This window comes from Plectropomus leopardus, chromosome 17 (assembly GCF_008729295.1).
Source record: "Plectropomus leopardus isolate mb chromosome 17, YSFRI_Pleo_2.0, whole genome shotgun sequence".
NCBI lineage: Eukaryota > Metazoa > Chordata > Actinopteri > Perciformes > Serranidae > Plectropomus > Plectropomus leopardus.
Genome location: NC_056479.1, coordinates 26,285,783 through 26,306,141, shown reverse-complemented (window position 1 = coordinate 26,306,141; position 20,359 = coordinate 26,285,783). Strand labels below are relative to the sequence as shown.

The 20,359-nt window shown below is 39.0% G+C and overlaps 1 protein-coding gene and 1 pseudogene across 1 annotated transcript; both read left to right on the top strand.

Annotated features, from left to right (window-relative positions):
* The first annotated feature begins 71 nt into the window (after nt 1-71).
* Nucleotides 72-10,386, top strand: rangap1a (RAN GTPase activating protein 1a). Its single transcript, XM_042504332.1, has 16 exons — nt 72-156; nt 1,844-1,963; nt 2,118-2,245; nt 2,964-3,023; nt 3,195-3,374; nt 4,184-4,318; nt 4,583-4,741; nt 4,926-5,039; nt 5,241-5,340; nt 5,547-5,631; nt 6,083-6,224; nt 6,930-7,046; nt 7,279-7,384; nt 8,210-8,298; nt 8,460-8,581; nt 9,621-10,386. Exons 2-16 carry the CDS (start codon nt 1,852-1,854, stop codon nt 9,700-9,702), a joined length of 1,731 nt encoding a protein of 576 aa, XP_042360266.1. The 5' UTR covers nt 72-156; nt 1,844-1,851; the 3' UTR covers nt 9,703-10,386.
* A 1,978-nt stretch (nt 10,387-12,364) lies between these two features.
* LOC121957108 lies at nt 12,365-19,879 on the top strand (annotated as a pseudogene).
* Nucleotides 19,880-20,359: the final 480 nt, after the last annotated feature.

Here is a 20,359-nt window from a genome sequence, read left to right as displayed (position 1 = left end):
AACACTGCCATTGTAGTCCTATTGAACTACAACTCCCTTGTCTCCCTGCTCTGTGGCCGTCAGATCGTGTAGTGTGGTGCTGGATCTGGTTTTGAACGCCAGGAGCGAGCGGGAGTGTGTGACTTGCCTGGATTCAATCAGCACAGCGGTGTTGTGGTAATTGTTATCTATTTTCTATTGGGAGTAGAGTAAATTATGGATTAGAGATTTTGTTTTTTTAAAGAATTTAAACCGGGGAGTCGAGGGGTCAGAGTAACGGTTTTCAGATGGCCGACTGGAGAGGCCGTGTAACAGCCACGCTCTGTCTACATACCCTTTAGCCGTGTTAGCTAGCTCACCAAATGTTCCGTTGTACAATCCTTTAACCACCGGACTACGTTTTTCAAGTGTCCAGCGGTGAAGGAGCCCGGTGTTGAACCGACAGATTTCAATATCGGTCACACCAGCTACAATGTCATCAAACCGTTTTGTTGTTAGCATATAGTTAGCAGCACTCGGCTAATGCTAGCCACCGGCTATTTACCGGGGAAAATCTACCTCAAAACAACATTCATCTCTGATAACCGCAACTCGTGAAATCAGTAATTTTAATATACGTCTTACACGTGTGTATACAGGTCAGCTTACAGCCATAAAATCCAATCCATAAATTAAATCTGAACTACAGATTTATATCGTACAGCAGATGTAAATATTGTTTTAGGGTGGATTTCCCCTCCATTGAAAACAGCGCTTTCAGCAGTTTTGGTGCAGTGGAAAGGTGGGCTAATGTTTCTAGAAAAAACAGGGGATTTAACGCCAGATTGGCCACACATAACTGTATATTTAGGGATAAATTACTTATATTAGGTGGCAGGTATTTGGTGCTTTATTACCAATAAAGCACCAAAACAGAGGAAACCAACTCTGTCAATCAATCAGGCTGAAAATGATACTTTAATGATCCCGAGTGAAATTCAGACATCCAGTACTTTATAGGACACATAAAAAGCACAGATACCCTCAGTAATATAGAATTTAAATATGAGAGTAAAAACACAGCAGTGAAATGATAGTCTAGCCACCACAACTACTGCAGAGATCTGTTAGTATAATAGAGTATGTGCTGATTAATGAAGTGCAAATGTAAGGTGGTCAACAGAAGAGCTGCAACGACTAATCAAATAGTTATAAACGATTAAATGGATCACCAACTAATTTGATAGTCAATTAACCAGTTCAGTATTGTTTTGGGGGGAAAACATTAAAAAAATTCAGATTCCATCTATTTAAATGTGAATATTTTTTGGTTTCTTCAGGCCTCTGTGACAGTAAACCAAATATCCGTGTAATATGAACAAACATGAACTGTATTTTTTTACAACTTTTATGAACACTGCACTGACATTTTTCATCATTTTCAGACCTCTCTTAGAACAAACAACTAATTGATTAATTGAGAGTTTGACTGGCAATCAAAATGATCATTATTTGTAGATTTAGTTAACAGTGCAGCTGTTGCAAATGTAGGGTAATAAAAAAAGCAAAAACTGCAAAAATAATGATTATTATGGATAGTATAAAATACAAACTAAAGATTCGTATATTAAGAAATGCAGACTGTACATAGGGCTAACACAACCAGTAATTTACACTTTAGGAAAAGGTGATTAAAAACAAAACATTTTAAAAAATACCAATGATGACTGTGAAAAATATGAAATCAAAACAAAAGGTACAAATACAAATTATGCATAAGGTTATAACCAGTAACTAACAGATAGTCCAGCAGCTTAATGACAGATTGCAGGTGATCATTCAATCAGTTTCATTTTCAGAATAGTGAATCGTGTTTGTCCCGCAGGCGTCACGATGGCGACAGACATTGTATCGCAGTTGGCCGATTCTCTGGCCAAAACCGTCGTAGAGGAAGGAGAGCTGAGCTACAAAGGCCAGGGAAGAAAGCTGGATGATGCCAAATCGGGTAAGTGTCACATGTCACGGTGTGTGCTCAGCATGCTGAAACTCTGACAACAAGACACTGAGGCTTTATCACTGAAACACACATTAGTCTAATGATTTTTAAACACATCATACCAACTCTCCCATCCCTCCTTCTCACTGTCCCCCCTCTGCAGCGGAGGACATGGTGAAAGAGATCCAGGATTTTGAGGATTTACAGGCTCTGAGGTTGGAGGGAAACACTGTGGGTGTGGAGGCAGCACAGGCCATCGCCAAGGCACTAGAGACAAAGAGCAAGTTCAAGGTTTGGAGTGTTTTTCTGGACCGTTTTGGTCGTTCTCATTTTGAATCTTGCCACTGATTTCATCTTCATTTTGACCCTGTAATCAGGAAATGTTTGGCATTTTTACTTGATGAATACAAAGTGGTCTGATAAGCATCAGAGCAAAGTGAAAGATTCCCGTCATAGTTTACTTAAACCTATTGGGAGGTCAACCTTTCGGTTATTTTAGTCCCCCAACACTCCAAAAGCTGGAGCATTTACTATACTAAAATAAACAATAAATACTTATCTTCGAAAATCTGTAACAAGAACAAGAGTTTATGACTGCAACTTTATTTTAGTTATAAATTAATCTGTCAATAATTTTTCTCAATTAATGATAATTAATGATTAATGAATGTCAATAAAATGGCTGAAAATAAAAACATTAAACTCACCCTGCATAATATCCCAGAGTCCAAAGTGACCTCTTAAAATGTTTTGTTTGATTTGACTAACAGGTCAAAAGTCCAAAGCCATTCTCAACTTTTCAAAAGCATGAAACCAGCAAATATTTGGCTTTAGCTTTAAAAAAAACCAAACAATTATTCAGTAATCAAAATTGTCTCAAATTAATTTCCTTTGATCAATTAATCCCTTTGTCTACTAATATCTACAGCGCCGGTACAACACACTGAACATGATTGTCATATATTCAAGATGATGTCTCATCTGACACTTTCTTTCTTTATTCTTTCAGCGCTGTTTTTGGAGTGACATGTTCACAGGTCGTCTGCGCTCTGAGATCCCGCCTGCTCTGGTAACGCACTTCTTCCTTTTCTCTGTTGTCCTGTCAAAGAAAGTGAGGGCTCCCGGTCAGAAATATTGCCCTCTTACAGCCATTACAGAGCTTTAACAGTCGTCTTTGTTTTTGATACACTGCTCTTCTTCTCCCGCCTTTAATTTAGTTTTTCTCTACCTTGTGCTGTAGAATTCGCTGGGTGACGCTCTGATGCTGGCGGGTGCCAGGCTGACTGTTTTAGACCTCAGTGATAACGCCTTTGGACCAGACGGGGTGAAAGGCATCGAGAAGCTGCTCAAGAGCACCGCCTGCTACACGCTGCAGGAGCTGCGGCTCAACAACTGCGGCATGGGCATCGGAGGGGGGAAGGTAAGTCACGCTAACATCTTTTTTTTTGTCTTTTTTTTTTCATAGTTAGATTTTTATTTTGGAAAAGCATCCATTCACATAGTTACTGTATTATTGCAAATGGATTCACAAAGCATAATGTGAACTCAAAACAAGATAAAAGAAATTGCAGTGCGTCAGATATTCATTAAACAGTCCAGCTCATCCAAAGGTTTTTCTTTTCTAACATTAATCCAAGTTTTTAAACAATTAAAACATGGGAAGCTTTCATATTAGAAAGGTACACCTGTACGATCTAATGCAGTCCAATACAACTGTTTTTGCTTTGGTTTACTATTATGATTCATAGAAACTTCTTATAATGCAGAACGTACTGCAAAAATATTGCAACAGATACCAACGGACCAATATTAACCAGCATACTACCGTCAGCTTGGTCTGTTAACCCTTTGAAACCTGGAGCAACTTTTCTTGTGCTGCTCTCAGATGCCTTTCACAAGTGTTGTAACCTTTGAATCCTGAGAAAATCGAGCAAAGCAGTTTCTTTCAGAAACATCTGAAAAAAGCAATGAGCAACTTGACAATAAAGGTTTCACACATTGCAAGAAATTAGAGGATTTGGAAAATTAATATTTTCCAATAATTTATTTTTGGGTTGACGGGAGATCACCTCTCTTGCCTGTACTGATTTAATTAAGTTCCACTGGATATCAGGACAGAGAGATATTTTTCTAAGTTTCTGATTTATTGATAGTATCTTTAATAAAAAGAAAATTTTCCAAAACAACAATGGTTGTAAAAAATCACACCTGTGTTTTTGGACTCCTCAGATCTTGGCTGCTTCATTGATACAGTGCCATAAAAAATCCAGCACAGAGGGCGCCGCTCTTGGCCTGAAGGTGTTCGTTGCAGGGAGGAACCGCCTGGAGAACGATGGAGCCACCGCCCTCGCTCAGGCCTTCCAGGTACACGGCTCACTGCTCCTCAAGTTTGAGCTCTGACAGAGAAACACAGCAAAGTCTATTCTGATGAAGCATTACCTGATGAAAACGGAGGGATTTTACCACAGCCTACCTCCTTGGAGCACCTTCATGATTCATTTAAAGCAGCAGAGCTCATATTGTCATTCAACCACTCGACCATTCTTGTTCAAAGTTGTGAGAGTCTGTTACTGTAGACAAACAGTTGTGTTGTCCGACTAATCGTACAGTTGCCATTTGTGTTCCCAGTTGATGGGCAGCCTGGAGGAGGTTCACATGCCGCAGAATGGCATCAATCATCCCGGGGTGACAGCTTTGGCCACGGCCATGCAGCACAACGCAGGCCTCCGCATCCTCAACCTCAACGACAACACCTTCACCGAGAAGGGGGCTATCGCCATGGCGCAGGTACTGACGCAGCAGACATTTATTATTATTGAGACAGTTGACAGTTGAGGGGACAGCTGCTGATGGTCCTGGTTAGTTTTTAGCGTGGACTCTGAAACAGATAAAAGACCTCTGACTGGATCTCTAAGTATGAACTGGAGCGTATTGTATGGTCTTGTTAGTCTTTGATTTGTGTCTTTTACAGGCCCTGAAACACCTGCGCAACATCCAGGTGATAAACTTTGGAGACTGTCTGGTGCGTCCAGCAGGCGCCAGCGCTATCGCAGAAACTGTGTCAGAGGGACTCCCAATCCTCAAGGTGAGAGAGTCATAAACTTAACTACTGTCCCCCGATCCAGCCTGAGCTCTCACTGCGTCTCACAATGATAATTTCTTGGATTAATGTGTTCTTAGCACAACAGTTTATTGTGAAAGATCTTGCTCTAAGCTTTTTTTTTTGACATTTTTTTCCCCTGTTATTTAAAAGAGACACACAATTTTCTGTTTATGTGCTAAACAGGAGCTCAATCTGTCATTTGGCGAGATTACGGAGGAAGCTGCTCTGGCTGTGGCACAAGCAGTAAAGGACAAAGACCAGTTGGAGAAACTGGACCTAAATGGTAAAAACATAAAAAGAGTTAACTGCAATTCACACATGTACATTTATTATTACTTTTTTTTAGTATATTTAGCTGTAAAACGGTACAACAATCTGGTTTAAAGTTTCTCTGCCAATGGTTTTTAGAATAGAAGCAAACTTACATTTGTAGAGGCGTTATTTAGAGATTTTCTTTTTGTTAAATTTCCCAAACTCTGTGGTTTTCAGGTAACTGTCTCGGAGAGGACGGCTGCAAAGCTCTGAAAGACGCCATGGAAGGCATGAACATCGGAGATATTCTAGGATCACTCAGGTAACCACGTTGTTTTTAAGCTCGTGAGGTGTTTTTATGAAATTCATATATATTTTTTCTATTAATGTCTATCCTGTTGTGGGTCATTGGGGCCTAGAAACTAACCCAGCATGCACTGGGTGAGAAGGACGGGCTGCTAGTCTTTGACAGTCTGTGATAGGTGAGCTCACCTGTTTGTTTGGACTGTGAGAGGAAACCAGAGACTGTTACTCACTCCTCTGTGAGGTGACGGTGCTAAACACTGAGCCATCGTGTCACCCTCATACATTTTTAAATGATGTGTTTGTAAAACATTTTGGCCTTTATAACAAGATAATTGAACAGAAGCTGCTTTTAATCTGATATTTGCGCTGGATGTGATTTTAATTTTGTAAAATATCATCGATTATTCAAAGAGATTCATCTAATCTCAAAATCCTCATTAATGGTTGGTGTTTTATATTTGCCTCAGTGACGATGAGGGAGAGCCAGAGGATGATGACGAGGACGAAGATGAAGATGAGGAAGAGGAGGAAGATGACGAGGATGTGGAGGAGGAGGAATTAGAGGAGGAGGAAGAAGAAGAGGAGGAGGAGGAAAGCAGTGGCATCAAGGTAAGTTAAATGTGTGATGATGATGTGAGACGTCAAAGCAAAATTAACACAAAAAAATCATCATCACCTGAGTTTACATGAGCTGAGTGACATTTAAATTCCCTCCTAACAAACAACTTGTTTGATGCTGTGCAGCTGACGTGTGTCAGTAGATGAAAATGACAAAGATCTTACTTTTGCATTTAAATATTTCTTGACAAAAGCTGAAAAGCTGCATCTGATAGGACAGTTCTCATGAACAGTTTCCTTCACAGTTTAACACGAGCATTGACCCTGAAAAGAGGCCAAAACAGCAGTGAATGTGAACGGGAAAGAGATTTCTCCTATTAAGAGCATATGTCGCTATATTAATAATGCTGACATGTCCACATAACTGTTGATTTTTTTCACCATAATAATAATATTTATTATTATTAATTTGTCTATTTACTTATTGATTTTATTTTTATTGTTTATTTCTTTATGATTTAAATACATATGATAAATTACTGTAATTCTGTGCCCTAAAAATGTTGGCGCCCTGAAGCCTCCATGTGGCAATAAAAAAGTTATAATTGGAGTGCTGTCCTGATCTTGTAGCACGACAGCATCAGTTTTCACTATATGGATGACATGAAGTCCCATTTAAAGGCTTCGCTAGCTGCATGTACGTTTTTGTTTGGGTTTGTCTTTCCATCGACTTTCTTGTCTCTCTCTCTCTCATAGTTATCGACCCCTGCATCAGCACCACGGCCGCCAGACGTCTCCTCCTTCCTCAGTTTCCCGTCCCCGGACAAACTGCTCAAACTGGGGGCCAAGAGAGCGATGCTGATCGAGCAGCAGGTAAACACAGAAGAGACTCCACATGCACATGCGCATCAGCCAAAGTTTCCACACAAAGAACTGCATCTTTCTATTGATGAGAGGCACCACAGGCCAACAGAAATGTCTTTGGGGTTGCATTTCTTGGAAATTGATGCCGCATTTCCACTGCATGGTACAGCTCAGCTCTGTTCAACTGGCCTCGCTCTTTCTCGATGGCCGTCAATGAATGTTTTCCTGTCTCTGTGTTTAGGTGGATGTGACAGACGCTACAAAAACAGCTGAAGCCTTCCTGAAGATTGCATCTGTGTACAAGGAGGAGAATAATGATGTTAAAAATGCAGTTTTGGACAGCGTTGGTGAGACTCTTTGTCTGCATCAGTTGATTTGATTGTTGCTGTACATGTTCTTGTTGACAGATACACAAACGCAGACACATTCAAGCGCCTTTCTACATATAATGACTTTAAAAATTATTTTGTTTTTATCAGCTGCCAGAAGATTGATAAAAATAGACAGTTACAAAAACTTTACTTCAAGCCTGTTTTGGCGATAATACATCACAACAAAATTATGTGCTTAAAAGTAATTAATAAAAGTACAAGCCAAAAGATTAGTTAGCACATAAACAAGTGACAGAACACGAGGATAGATACATTTTAAAATGTATATTAATAAAATAAATTAATAAATAACAAGAGGAGGAAAAATGGGGGGGGGGATTCCATTTCCATTAGATTACTTATCAAGGCAGCAATCTCTATTATTTGAAGGATATTTTAATAAGGTCTCAAATAAAGAGACAATAAATTAGTTAAATAAAATAACAGGACAAGTGACAAAAGAATATGCACTTTGTGACTTGTTAATGACATCAATGCCTATGAGTTATATACGAATACTGACGCCACTCTCATGTCTCATGATAAATATAAAGTCAGAGTCAAACAGCTATTAGGAAAAACAGCCAGCAGGGTGCCAAAAGGCAAAAACAAAGTCTCCAGATAGGAGACTGGATGTCAGTCTCTTTATGTAACTCAGAAACAAAGCAAAAAGTGAATTTCCCAAAATGTTCCTTTTACTTTGTCCATAAATAACTTTGGATTGTAACAGTGACATACATTTTCTATATTATTTTGATGTTTTGTGGACAGTGTAATCATTTTTTTTTTTTTAAATCACAGATGCCCTTCTGAAGAAAGCTTTTGCCACTCCTTCCTTCCAAGGCTACAGCTTTGTATCATCTTTGTTAGTGCTGCTCGGACTTCTCAAGGTATAATCATGTAAATATGATTTTCCTCGCTGTCACTTTCTGGTATCTGTTGCTTCCTTTACAGCTCTAGTTTTGGTCTCATCACCTTAATTTCCCATTATTTCTAACGCTCCTTTCATCCCCGTCCTCCGTCCCTCTGTCCTGTCCTCCTGGCTGCTCAGAGTGAGGACAAAGTGAAGCCTGTGCTCGTGGTTCCCGGCCACCTCCACGCCTTGGAGCACGTTGTTCGGCAGGACTACTTCCCCAAAGAGAACGTGGCGGTGCTGGAGGCCTTCATGTCCCGGTAAGGGCGTGAGAGAGTGAGCCAATCAGCAGGCAGCTTCCAGGTACTAAATACTAAATAAATAATGTTAGCAGTAGACACACACTTCCCTCTGTGCTATGATACAGCTGACGTGTTTAGTTCATTAGAGAGAAAATAGTTTCTACACGCTTCCTTCACTTTTTCCCAGCAGCTGACACGGGAACTTCTTGAGTTTTTGAGGAGCTTTGGTGTTTATTCACGGTCAAACTAAATGGTACATTTACTGCCGTTAGACAACTTTACTACTAACCTTTCTGTCTCCTGCCGGGAATTTCTTTTGTGTTATTACTCATTATATTCTCTGCTTATTTTATTATATTGGCAGTAAAGTGCCAAACTGTGTGGATACCTTAATGTTTCACCACGGTAAGGAAAACGCCAAACTAAAGATTGTACATAAAGATGAAAAAAACACGGTCCCACTCACTTCTGTTGTACAAAACTAAAAGCTGAATTATCCCGGTTATACAGCAACACCACAGCAACCATCTTGCTCTGGTGGCGCCATTTGGAGCCAGAGTCTGGCGCTACGGCAGCTACCACGGTATCAAGTTCCCGTCCAGCCAATCACAAGCAGCGCCATTGATCCTTAGCACACCATTTGGCAAACACAGCTGTCAATCATGTTGTCAAATCCACTTTTCATAGCGTAGAATAACTAATTAAATTCATTCTTATTAAAAAATTAACTAGCAGTTGAACCATCACCAGCGTGATGACCTAAAATGTCAGAATCCATCTTTGGGAAAAAATGTATTTGACCTGAAAGGGACATGACCCATGTCCTTTTCACTAACATGGAGGGGGTGGGGTTTATGACCTTTACTGCAGCGAGCCACCAGGGGGCGATCAATATGTTTTCTATCTTTATTTAAAGTCTACACTCCATACCATCTCAGCACTGTTAATTAGAGGATTTTTGTGTGTGTGTGTGTGTGTGTGTGTGGTGTGTGTGTGTGTGTGTGTGTGTGTGTGTGTGTGTGGACTTGATCTTCTGACTGTGTTTTATCTTTAACAGAAACAACAAGGCTTTGGAGTCATGTGGAAACGCCAGAAACAGCCTCCAGTTGACGCTGCAGAGAGTCAGGTCTGAGGGCTGAGGACACATGCATACACACACACACACACACACACACACACACACACACACACCTTTACACAGACTGAACTCTGACTGATCACTGATGGACCTCTGGAAGCACACAAACCCAAATCTGAAGCAGATAAATCAGTTCAGCACTTGAGAAGAACAGACTCCACTCAGACACACTTCACTGTGTCGCCGCTGTCCTTCATCAACAAACCTCTCTCTGGACTCTGGACTGGACTTGAACGCTCTGTGTTTTGGAGCAGACGATGCTCTTAATGTGTGGACTGACTGCAGTGCTTTGTGTACGCTCATATAACCACAGGACAGCACTGACAACCTCGTGCTCTTTGTATTCTGTTTCCTCACGGTTATTGAAGCACAGATTACACTTTGGTGCAAACTAGAAAAGCTCTGACCAGAACTGATCCTGGCGTGGAGGCTTTAGCTCGTGTACATTCTCCATTTCATATCTAACTTTTACTATTCTGTTGTTTTATATTAAATGTTTATTGAATTCCATAATATGGTCAAACAATGGTGTTATTAAATTATATACTCACTGATAAATATTATCAAAATAAGACTGTAAAGTAAAATAGAGCAATCAAAAGGGATGAAATGTGTCTTTATGTATTTTCTGCCTTTAGCGAGGCACATGAATTTGTGTTGCAGAAATAAAGCTGGTTTGAGTGTCTATCACAGTCTTTGCATATTAACTGCAGAGAATTTTTATTGAACAAAACAGATACTCTTTAACCCTTTGCAACCTTGAAACAAACTTAAAGACGCTGAGAGGCTGAGGCGGGGCCTGGTCTATTGTCTAACGCGCCAACAAAAGATTCACTGAGAGTCAAAAATACCTCCAAAAAATGTATTAAAGAAAAGGAATAAACATATTATAACGTGCAAAAACTTGAAAATGAAATAATCACAATGATCAAAGGAAAAGGTTTTTTTTTTGAAGATTGGAAAAAATTGAAAAATATGTTTATAATTATCGTAAATATATATTTAAAAAATATTTTTATTGAATAACTATTGTTTTTTTAAGGTTTTTTTTCAGGTCGTTCCCTTTTGTTTGTATATTTTTTTCTAATTTTCATGTTATTTTCTTGTATTTGCTACTTTTTGAGTCATTTCTTCTTAAATTTGTCATTACATTCTTTCTATGTTTCTGAAAGAAATCAAGACAATTTGCTCAGGGTTAAATACGTACAATGTACAAGTAGAAAATAGTAGATATTAGCCTTTAACAGTGGGTTCAGAGAATAAGTTCAGACTTTCTACATAATTTTTCCTGAACCGATCTGTTTTGTGGCGCTGGGGGTCACAAACCAAGAATAATAACTTTATCTCTTACATATGTACCAAATGTGGTCAACCTGACCAACAAACACAGTTTCTCCTTGTGTTTCAGCCTCCTGACTGCACAGAAAATGTAAAGCCAAGGTGTTAATTTGCAGTGAGGGGGCTCAGGGATCAGGGGTCGCCCGAAAAGAATTTGCCAAAGCCCTGTTTGTCAGACAGCCTGACCGCTGACAGTAAGTGCTGGACACACTCAGAGGGAAATTAAAAAGTCACTAACTGGAGCTTAAACGGGCAGATTCACATATAAAGCGCCTTTAATTCATGTTATCAAACAGGCTGTGACAGCGTGGCATTCGGCTCGAAGGTAAGACTGTTTTTTTTACTTTGGTGAGAGTTTGGCTTTCGAGGTTAGACTTTAGATTTTCTTGGAATGATTTTTCACATGATGAGCTGATACTTGTGTTGGTTCTAGTGCAGATTTAAAATATTGAGCATTTGAAAACTAGAAATAGTCGTTTTTTTTGTTTTATCCCAAAATATTTTCTTTGTATTCCATAGAAAATGACAAAAAATAGAATGTAATCACACAAGAAGTTACCATAATAGTTTAGCATTCATTATCTATTTTTTGTTTAAAGGGCTGTTTAGTTCTCTAACCACCCAACTTTGGTGAAGCTTGTGCCAAGTGTGTACAGACACCAAACGGTGAAGAGCTTTGACTATAGGTTTGATTTTGTTTTAATTCTTTACAGTTTTGTTGAAATTTTTAAGGCATTCATGAATCAGTAAGTCAGTGTCATAAGTTTTAATGCCAAGTAAATACATATAAATATCTACAGAAAAAGAGATAGTAATAGTGATAACAAAAATTAAGTAAAAAGGACCTAATCGAATAAATTCATGAATAAAAATTAAGATAATAATACATACATATAAAAATAACAAAATTTAAAATAAAGATTAAATGAAATAGAGATGTAATAGATACAAAGAAATTGAACACAAATGATTGATAGTAAATAAAAATACAATTTACAGAAAAATTATTAATGATAAAGGATTGGAGAGAGAGATTGTAATTGTGAAAAAAAAAAACTAAGTACGTAAGACTTAATAACAAGGAAAATTTTTAAAAAAGGATAATACTAACCAAGTTTGACATAAAAATAAAAAATAATAAAATAAATGTAATGAAGCTATAAAAAAGATTAAATTAAAAAAACAGAATAAAATACAATTTGCAGAAAAATAAGGATGACAGCGAAAATTAAACGTCACACTTTTTCTTAAAGAAAATGTATATTTAATAAATTTTTACAGCTTTGACTTTTTAATCATATTTCTAACATGTTTTACCGGCACAGATGCATTCCTTCTCTCCTGCGGCCCTCCTGCTGGTTTTATCGCTGAGTTTACCCGTTGAAGCAGGCAAATGTCCCAGAGTGTGCAGCTGTGACAGCACCAAACTCACAGTCGCCTGCGTTGGCAAGAACTAACGGAGATTCCCCCGACAATAGAGGAGGTGAGGAGTTCAAGTGGCAGCTTTTAAATTTTTTTTTGTACATTATACAGCACAGCAATAATTTCCTGTTATTAACCTTACAGTGGCACAGAGATGAAAAACAGCCATACTAATATGTTTTCCTGAGGAAAATACATTTTAAAAAACAACAAAAAACAGTCTGCCTCTTGGTAGAGTTGTTAATATTTGGCAAAAAAGGTCCCATATTATCCATTTACTCAAGTCAAGATAGAACCCAAATAAATAATAATAATTTTTGCTGTATTTCTGATGTTTCTTAAATTTGAATCTATCCATTCAAAAGGACTAATTTTAAGACTTTATGCATGCCATTCATACTGTTGCACAGCTGGAGCAGCAAGCAGGAGATAAGAGTTTCTCAGATACATCCTCTGATCTGCTGCTCTCACAGATTACAGTGAAACTCGACCTGAAGAACAACAACCTGCAGGAGCTGTCCAGGGGAGCGTTCGTCCTCACGCCCTACCTCACCCACCTCAACCTGCAGCGCTGCAACATCATCAAGGTGAGGGAGGGCGCTTTCCGGACCCTCGGGCGCCTGGTCTCCTTAAACCTGGCCTACAACAAAATTGACATCCTTTACCAGGTAAGAGGAGGAGGCAACAACAAAGAGACAGAATGAGATTTTTAACTATATTATTATTATTATTATTATTGTTGTTATTTTATTCTATTTCGTTCTATGTTAAGGGCCTTCCTTTGTATCTATATATTTGCATTATTTTGACCTTTTTAATCAATACTTCATTCAGTTGCTGTTCTCTTATTTGCTGCTGTAACAAAACAGTTTCCCTCAGGGGATTAATTAATTATTTCTATTCTATTCTATTCTAACTTTTGGTCACTTTTACACATTTCACAACACATTTGAAGGTGTCTAATTTTATCTTTGTTGCAGGAGTCCTTTGACGGCCTCTCCTCCTTGAAGGAGCTGCACCTGGACCACAACCGTGTGGAGGAGGTCCAGCCCGGAGCCTTCACACAGCTGGGTTTCCTCAACATGCTGGCCCTCACTCACAACCAGCTGGTTTACATCCCCAACATGGCCTTCCAGGTACTCGCACTTATGGGATTAGAGACTTTTTATTGTCAAATACAAGAACACCCACATGCCGTGCACATGCTCCACAGTGAATTATTATGTTTGGCATCTGACTCGTCTTCCAGGGCCTGCACAACATCAAGTGGCTCCGTCTCAGCCATAACTCTCTGAACAACTTGGCCCCTGAAGCCTTCGCTGGACTGTTCACCCTCAGCCGGCTCAGCCTGGACCATAACGAGCTGCAGTTCTTCCCCACTCAGACCATGACCAGGTGGGACCACCTGCAGGCGTCAGATCCTAAAACTGATGGTTAGGGGAGATGCTGGAGTGTGTTGGAGAACGATGGAGGAGACAAGAGTCTGAGTTCAGAGTTTAGAGGCACAGCAGTTTTATTTTTATTTTCATTTCTTGGTCATTTTTTGTGCTTTTTCATGCATTTGTGGTTTTAGCTCTGGAAAGAAAAAACTAAGTATTAATATGACATCAAAAATCTAAAAAAAATAGTGTGTATTGTTAGGTAAACAAATTAAAACACATATCAAATGAAGAATTCAACTTAAAGGACTCAAACAGTATCGCTGAGGTTAAAAAGACAGAACAAAAGGAGGACGGCAGTGTTTAACGCCTCTGATTAGGCTGAAGTTATTCCACCTGAGAGGGGCGTGTCCTTCCCAGGCAGGAGCGCTTGATCTGTCTTTACCTTTCTCAGGTGAAGTCTTATGATCCCTGGATGGGGACCTCTGACAGAAGGATTTTTTTGGGCAACATACACATGTTGTTTTAATATATAACCAGTGCTCATGACTTCTCAGCAGTGACATTGCAAGAACAAATGCAGAAAATAATTAGGAGTAAAGTATTATTGACAAACAAACCTGACTGAATCATCACTGAACGAGTCTTTTTTTATTCTTTAATATTTTTTAAGTTGAATAAATGTACATATATATATATATATATATATATATATATATATATATATATATATATATATATAAAACATATAAATTGACAGAAACAAAGAAGGAAAAATAGAAGAAATAGATATTACATAATGAAATATCCAATAACAGTGAATCTGTCCGATCTGAATCTGTCGTTTCTCATTCAGTTTTTCACTTTACTCTCTTTTTAAAGACTCCCTGAGGTCACGCGCCTGGACATGAGCCACAACCCAATGACCTACCTCGGGGAAGAATCCGTCTCCATGGCGAAGCTTACACACCTCTACCTCGACCACATGTCCCTCCAGGACCTGTCAGATCAGGCCTTGTCCCGCGCTCCCCTCCTGTCCCACCTGGACCTCAGCCACAATCAGCTCCGTTACCTGGAGCCTCTTTCAGGCCCCAAAGATCTGACCAGCCTCAACCTGACCGGTACAACTATGTTCTGACATTTCTAATTTAAACATGGAGGATAATAACAAACCACACGTCATCTTTGATGCATCAATTACTCATTTTCTTAAAGGCAACCCAGTGTACTGTAACTGCTACATGCGGCCCCTGAGGGAGTGGGCCAGTGCCGGTGGTGTGAAGCTGCTGGGAGCCTGCGCTGGACCAGCTCACCTGTCGGAGGAGCCGCTGCAGGCCGTGGCTCCTCTGGATCTGCGCTGCCGCAGCCGAGGGGAGACGCTGCAGGACGAGTTTGAGGAGAAGGACGAGAGCGCAGGAAGCGCTCCACCCACAGCCAAACCCAAACTGAGAGCCAAGTGTCCAGCTAACTGCGACTGTGACGTGAGTAAAGTCCACCTCCGACATCGCCTGCTTCCTGTAAAAATGGCATATTTATAGATTGAGTTATTAGAATTAATGTCAACATTAAAGGACATCAAAACGTTTGGAAGGATGAAAGCCACTGTGTTTTTTCAATTTTCAGAAAGTCAAGCAAACAGATGTCAGTACACATCTGTTTACTTCACTTCCTGATGAAGGCTTGATGCCGAAACACGTCTAAGTCTGTTTTTTAAGGTTTGCATGACCATGCCGTGATATTAAAGGTAATTTATTGTTTGAAGAGAGTGCCTTGGAGTTTTTCTTGTTTTTCTCTACCAATTTTTGAATCCCATCCCAAAGAGCACCTCAAACATACTCTTTTTTGAGTCCTGGAAGCACTCCTTTCTACAGTTTTTATATTTTTAGATTAGTTACCATATTTATCAGCAACTGAGTACTTATACTTAAGTACAATGTTATGCTACCGTACACTGCTTCCCTATATTTCAAAAGGAGATATTGTGTTTTCATTCCGTTTTTTTCAGATTTTCATCCCATGTTGCATTGAATTCATCATAGTAATCTTGAACAACAACAAAAATCGAAACATCTGTTTATAAACTCTCACACGACTTCTGCAGTATAATCCAAGTCTGGTTTATTCATGTGTCCTCAGTAACTCCCAAACATTTTTGTTAAAACTGTAATATTTAGAACGCTTCTGCATAAACAGCGCAGTCACACTACTGGTCTGTGCTTGAGACTGGAATATATATTGACATATTTGCTCATAATAGACTTCTGCACATTTACTTAAAGGTCCAGTGTGTAAGATTTAAGGGGAATATATTTGCAGAAATGGAATATCGCAAGGATGTTTCCTTTTGTGTATAATCACCTTAAATATTTTTTTTAACTTTAGAATGAGCCGTTTATATCTATGTAGGGAGTGAATCCTCATCTATGGAGATCGCCATGTTGTAGCGCCATGATTCTACAGTAGCCCAGAATGGACAAAACAAACACTGGCTCTAGATAGGGTTATTTGCATTTTCATGTTTTAATGTTTTCATGTAGAACACCTTAGTAAGCAGGAGTCAAAACACTTTGTTTTTACATGAAACTGCTTTATTCAGTGTCTTTACTGTCCTTTTGTTTTGGAGAGAAAGAGAAACTTCTCAACACTGAGCAATGAAGGAATCGTAACGAGGAGAAATTTCAGCTGTAATCTGCAGTTCTCGCTGCAAGATCCCCCTAATTCTTACACACAGGGTCATTTAATGTAAAATAAGCATTGTTCTGTTGCTACTTTTACTTAAATTTTAAAAAATCAACATTTTTATAATAACAGTGTATCACATTGTGAATTAGGTTGAGCAGTTTTAATGGCAATTAGCTGCTTAGAAATAACATTTTAAGTAAAACATCTGAATAATTTGTTCACCGTGGTTTATAAATGAATTATCATAATATTCCCCTCTGCAGATTGAAGCCCAGCATGCATCATGTGAAGGTCGGGGTCACACCAAAGTCCCGCGGGGCTTCCCCACCAAAACGCAGCTGCTCGACCTCCGCAGTAACCACTTCCACTACCTCCCCGCCAGCAGCTTCCAGGGCACCAGCCAAGTGGTTTCTCTCCACCTGGAGCTCTGCAAAATCCACGAAATTGAAGGCGGTGCCTTTCGAGGAATGAAAAACCTGTTTTATTTGTATCTTTCTGACAATGATCTCACATCTTTGGACCCGGGAGCCTTCGCCGGAGCCCCCGAGCTCGCCTACCTTCACCTGGAGGGGAACAGACTGGTACAGTTCCCCGGGTCAGGTGAGTCTGTCAGGTCAAGTCTGGTCATAAATTCGAGTTACAGATATTTACATTTGTAAAAAACACACGTTATACTCATCCACTGTCCTGGGAGCTGACGTGGTCAGCCTGATCAGGCAGCGAGGGTTTTAAATTACCTGAAAATAAGAAAAAAAGAAAAGTGGAAAAAATGCCCAACAAAAAATCCTAAAAAATGTTAAAAAAAAAAAAAAAAAAAAAGTATACATTTTTTTAGATTTTCTGTTTCTTTGTGTCTCTCCTGCAGCTCTGACTCTCTTACCAAATCTGTTTGTGTTACACCTGGAGCGAAATGCCATCTCCAAACTGGAGCCCACTGGTCTGCTGTCCTCAGTCACCCCTAAACTTCGGGAGCTTTATTTAACCAATAACACCATAACGACTATTGCTACGGGGGCTCTGGACTCTGCTCTCCTCGGCACACTTCACCTGGATTCAAACCAGCTGACGGAGATGCCTGCTAACGCTCTGTCCGACGCCTCTAACCTGGAGGAGCTCAACCTGTCTCAGAATATGATCCGCTGGGTGGGACCAAACACATTCAAGCCCGTATCCCAAAGTCTGACGAGGCTTCACATGGATCACATGGGCATGGAGAAGGTATGAGAAGTCTTTTTTCCCATATCTAAATTGTCCTGTGCATTAAATACTTTATTTCTCTCTTTTTTTTAATTTATCATGTTATTATCCCCTGTATTTTCACCAATAAGATGCTGAACGTCTAAGTGTAGATGTCACTATATTTGAAATTAATTACATACAACTGTCTAGTCTTGATATTTTTGATGAATAATGCAATCTTTGGGTTTATGTTTTATCTTTCTATTAATGATTATTTAACCATTTGAAACCTGGAAAAATTGCTTAATTTATTCTAAAAACATACAACATACAACAACTTAAGAAATGGCCCCAAAATAAGCAATAAATAAATAAATAAATAAAACAAAAACAGGGAATCTGCATTGAAATAAAAAGGTCTAATACAAAAAAAATTGTAATAAATCTGAAATAACTTTAAATATATAGCCATGACAATTAAATATATTGTTTTCTGGACTTTTTATATAATTTAAAAAAAAAAGAAAATCTAATTTCTTGTCATTTGAGAGATATTTCATGTCAAATCTCTTATCGTCTTTTTCCTCATGTTTTTGAAAGAAAATCAAACCAGTTTGCTCAGGAGTCAAAGGTTTAAATACTTGTGAAAGGAGTCTGAACGTAGCACAAGAAAAGTGATGTTGATCCAGGTTTCAAAGGGTTAACTGGGGAGGTATCTCAGTAAGGCATTTTTGGCTTCTAACCTCTCCTGCAAAGGGCTTCAACTATTAATATTCTTTTTCTGTCTTTTCTATACACGTGTACATGCATATAAAGAAATAAAAAGTAGTGGGTTGACATTTTTCATTACATTAGACCATGTCCATGCTGACAGTTAAAAAAAGGACTTATTGCAGATTTTTAAATTATCATCATCCAGATGTCCAGGGACGCTCTGGCGGGTTTGGGTCCGGGGCTGAAGGCTCTGACTCTGAGAGGAAACCAGCTGGAGGAGCTTCCTGACCTGAGCCCGCTCACCGGTCTGGAGGTGGTCGACCTGCAGGACAACCCGCTGCTGTGTGACTGTCCTCTGCTGCCGCTACGCAGGTCAGAGCAGTTTTTGGAAGTTGCCATTTTGTAAATAATTTTAAGGAGAAAGTACTCTAGATATTGCCGTTTCGGATTTAAGTTGACCTGTTATGTGTGTGTGACTTTGGTGTTTTAAAGTGTTAGTTTGGAGTTACCAAAATCACACAGTAACACAAACAAACTACTGATAGAGGCAGCTGTAGATGATCAGCTCCCGTGTTCAGTGAGGTAAAATTACTATTTTTGTCAATGGAGTCTGGCTGTGAAGAGAGCATAAATAAGTTTGACTTTGAGTTCAGTTTTAAATATAGCTGTTTTAGCAAAAATACATGTTTTTTTTTCCAGTATTGAGCATATGAATGCATAAATTAGACCTGAATTATACTGTATTAGTTTTGTGAGAGTTTGTAAATGGATATTTTGGTATAGTTTTGCGGTTGTTAAAGGTGGGGTCCTGATGACTGCAATAAATTAATCAAGAATTTTCCGTTTTGGGATCTCTTGTTCACTGTGGAGGCATGCGAGAAAAAGTTTTCTTTTATGCAAAAGGTGGCTACTTTCGAGCTTAGCCAGAGGAGAGAGGAAAACAAATGTGTTGCTATGGGGATTAAGATAACATAGTAATCAGTTTACCTGATCATAACAATTATTTAAAGCTACATTGCTCACAATGATTGTTTGACTGTCCCTGTCTCCCTTCGTCTCTGTCTCTCAGGTGGATGGAGAATGTAAGTTTGGAGGTGATCGCCACCTGTGGCCACCCTCCTGAGATCAGAGGTCAGAGAGTCAGGGACGTCGATCTATTCACGTCCTGCACAGAAAACAGCTCTCCTCCAGAGAAGAGGGTCGTGGCTCCCAGACCTGCAAAAGTGATGAAACCCAAACCGAGCCTGTTGAAGCCCTCTGGAGTCAAAGCCAGGCCCACAAAGCCCAAAACTAAACCACCCAAATCAACCAAGAACAAGCCTCAGAGGAAACCTGTAGCACCAAAAGTGACAAAGAACAAGAAGACACTAAAATAAATGAATCTATCAAACTGGATTTTTCAGTCTGACAGCCGAGTGTGAAGATTGTTTCTTTTTTTCTTTATTAAAATGCTTAAGATTACAACTCTGTCAAATTTATATGCTTTTTTTTTTTTACTATCTAAGTATAATAAACAGCAAAGCAAAAAATGATTCACTTCCCAATTCTCAAGACCAAATACATGTTACACTGAAAAGATTTGTCTGGCGGGTGGAGACATAATCATATCTTTAATACACCGTCAATATAGTCCCATTGAACATTTATTTTCAGACTACTAAGGCTATCTAAAAAAACTACAGTGAATAATGGATAGTAAGAAACTGTTTATTTATCAGAGGCCTGAGGATATCTGGAGTGTGATCCTCTGTCCACCATAAATTAGTTGTTAGATATTTTTTGAAAAACCCACCTTTTGATTTTGAAAGTTAAAATTGAAGATGAAATACTAGAGTTGGAAAAGTCATTTTCACTCTTATTGCGCATGCTAGTTAGTTAGTTTAAACTGTTTATTTTTGCCAGAAGTCTATATAAAACAAGTGAAATAGTTGTTTTGCTGAAATG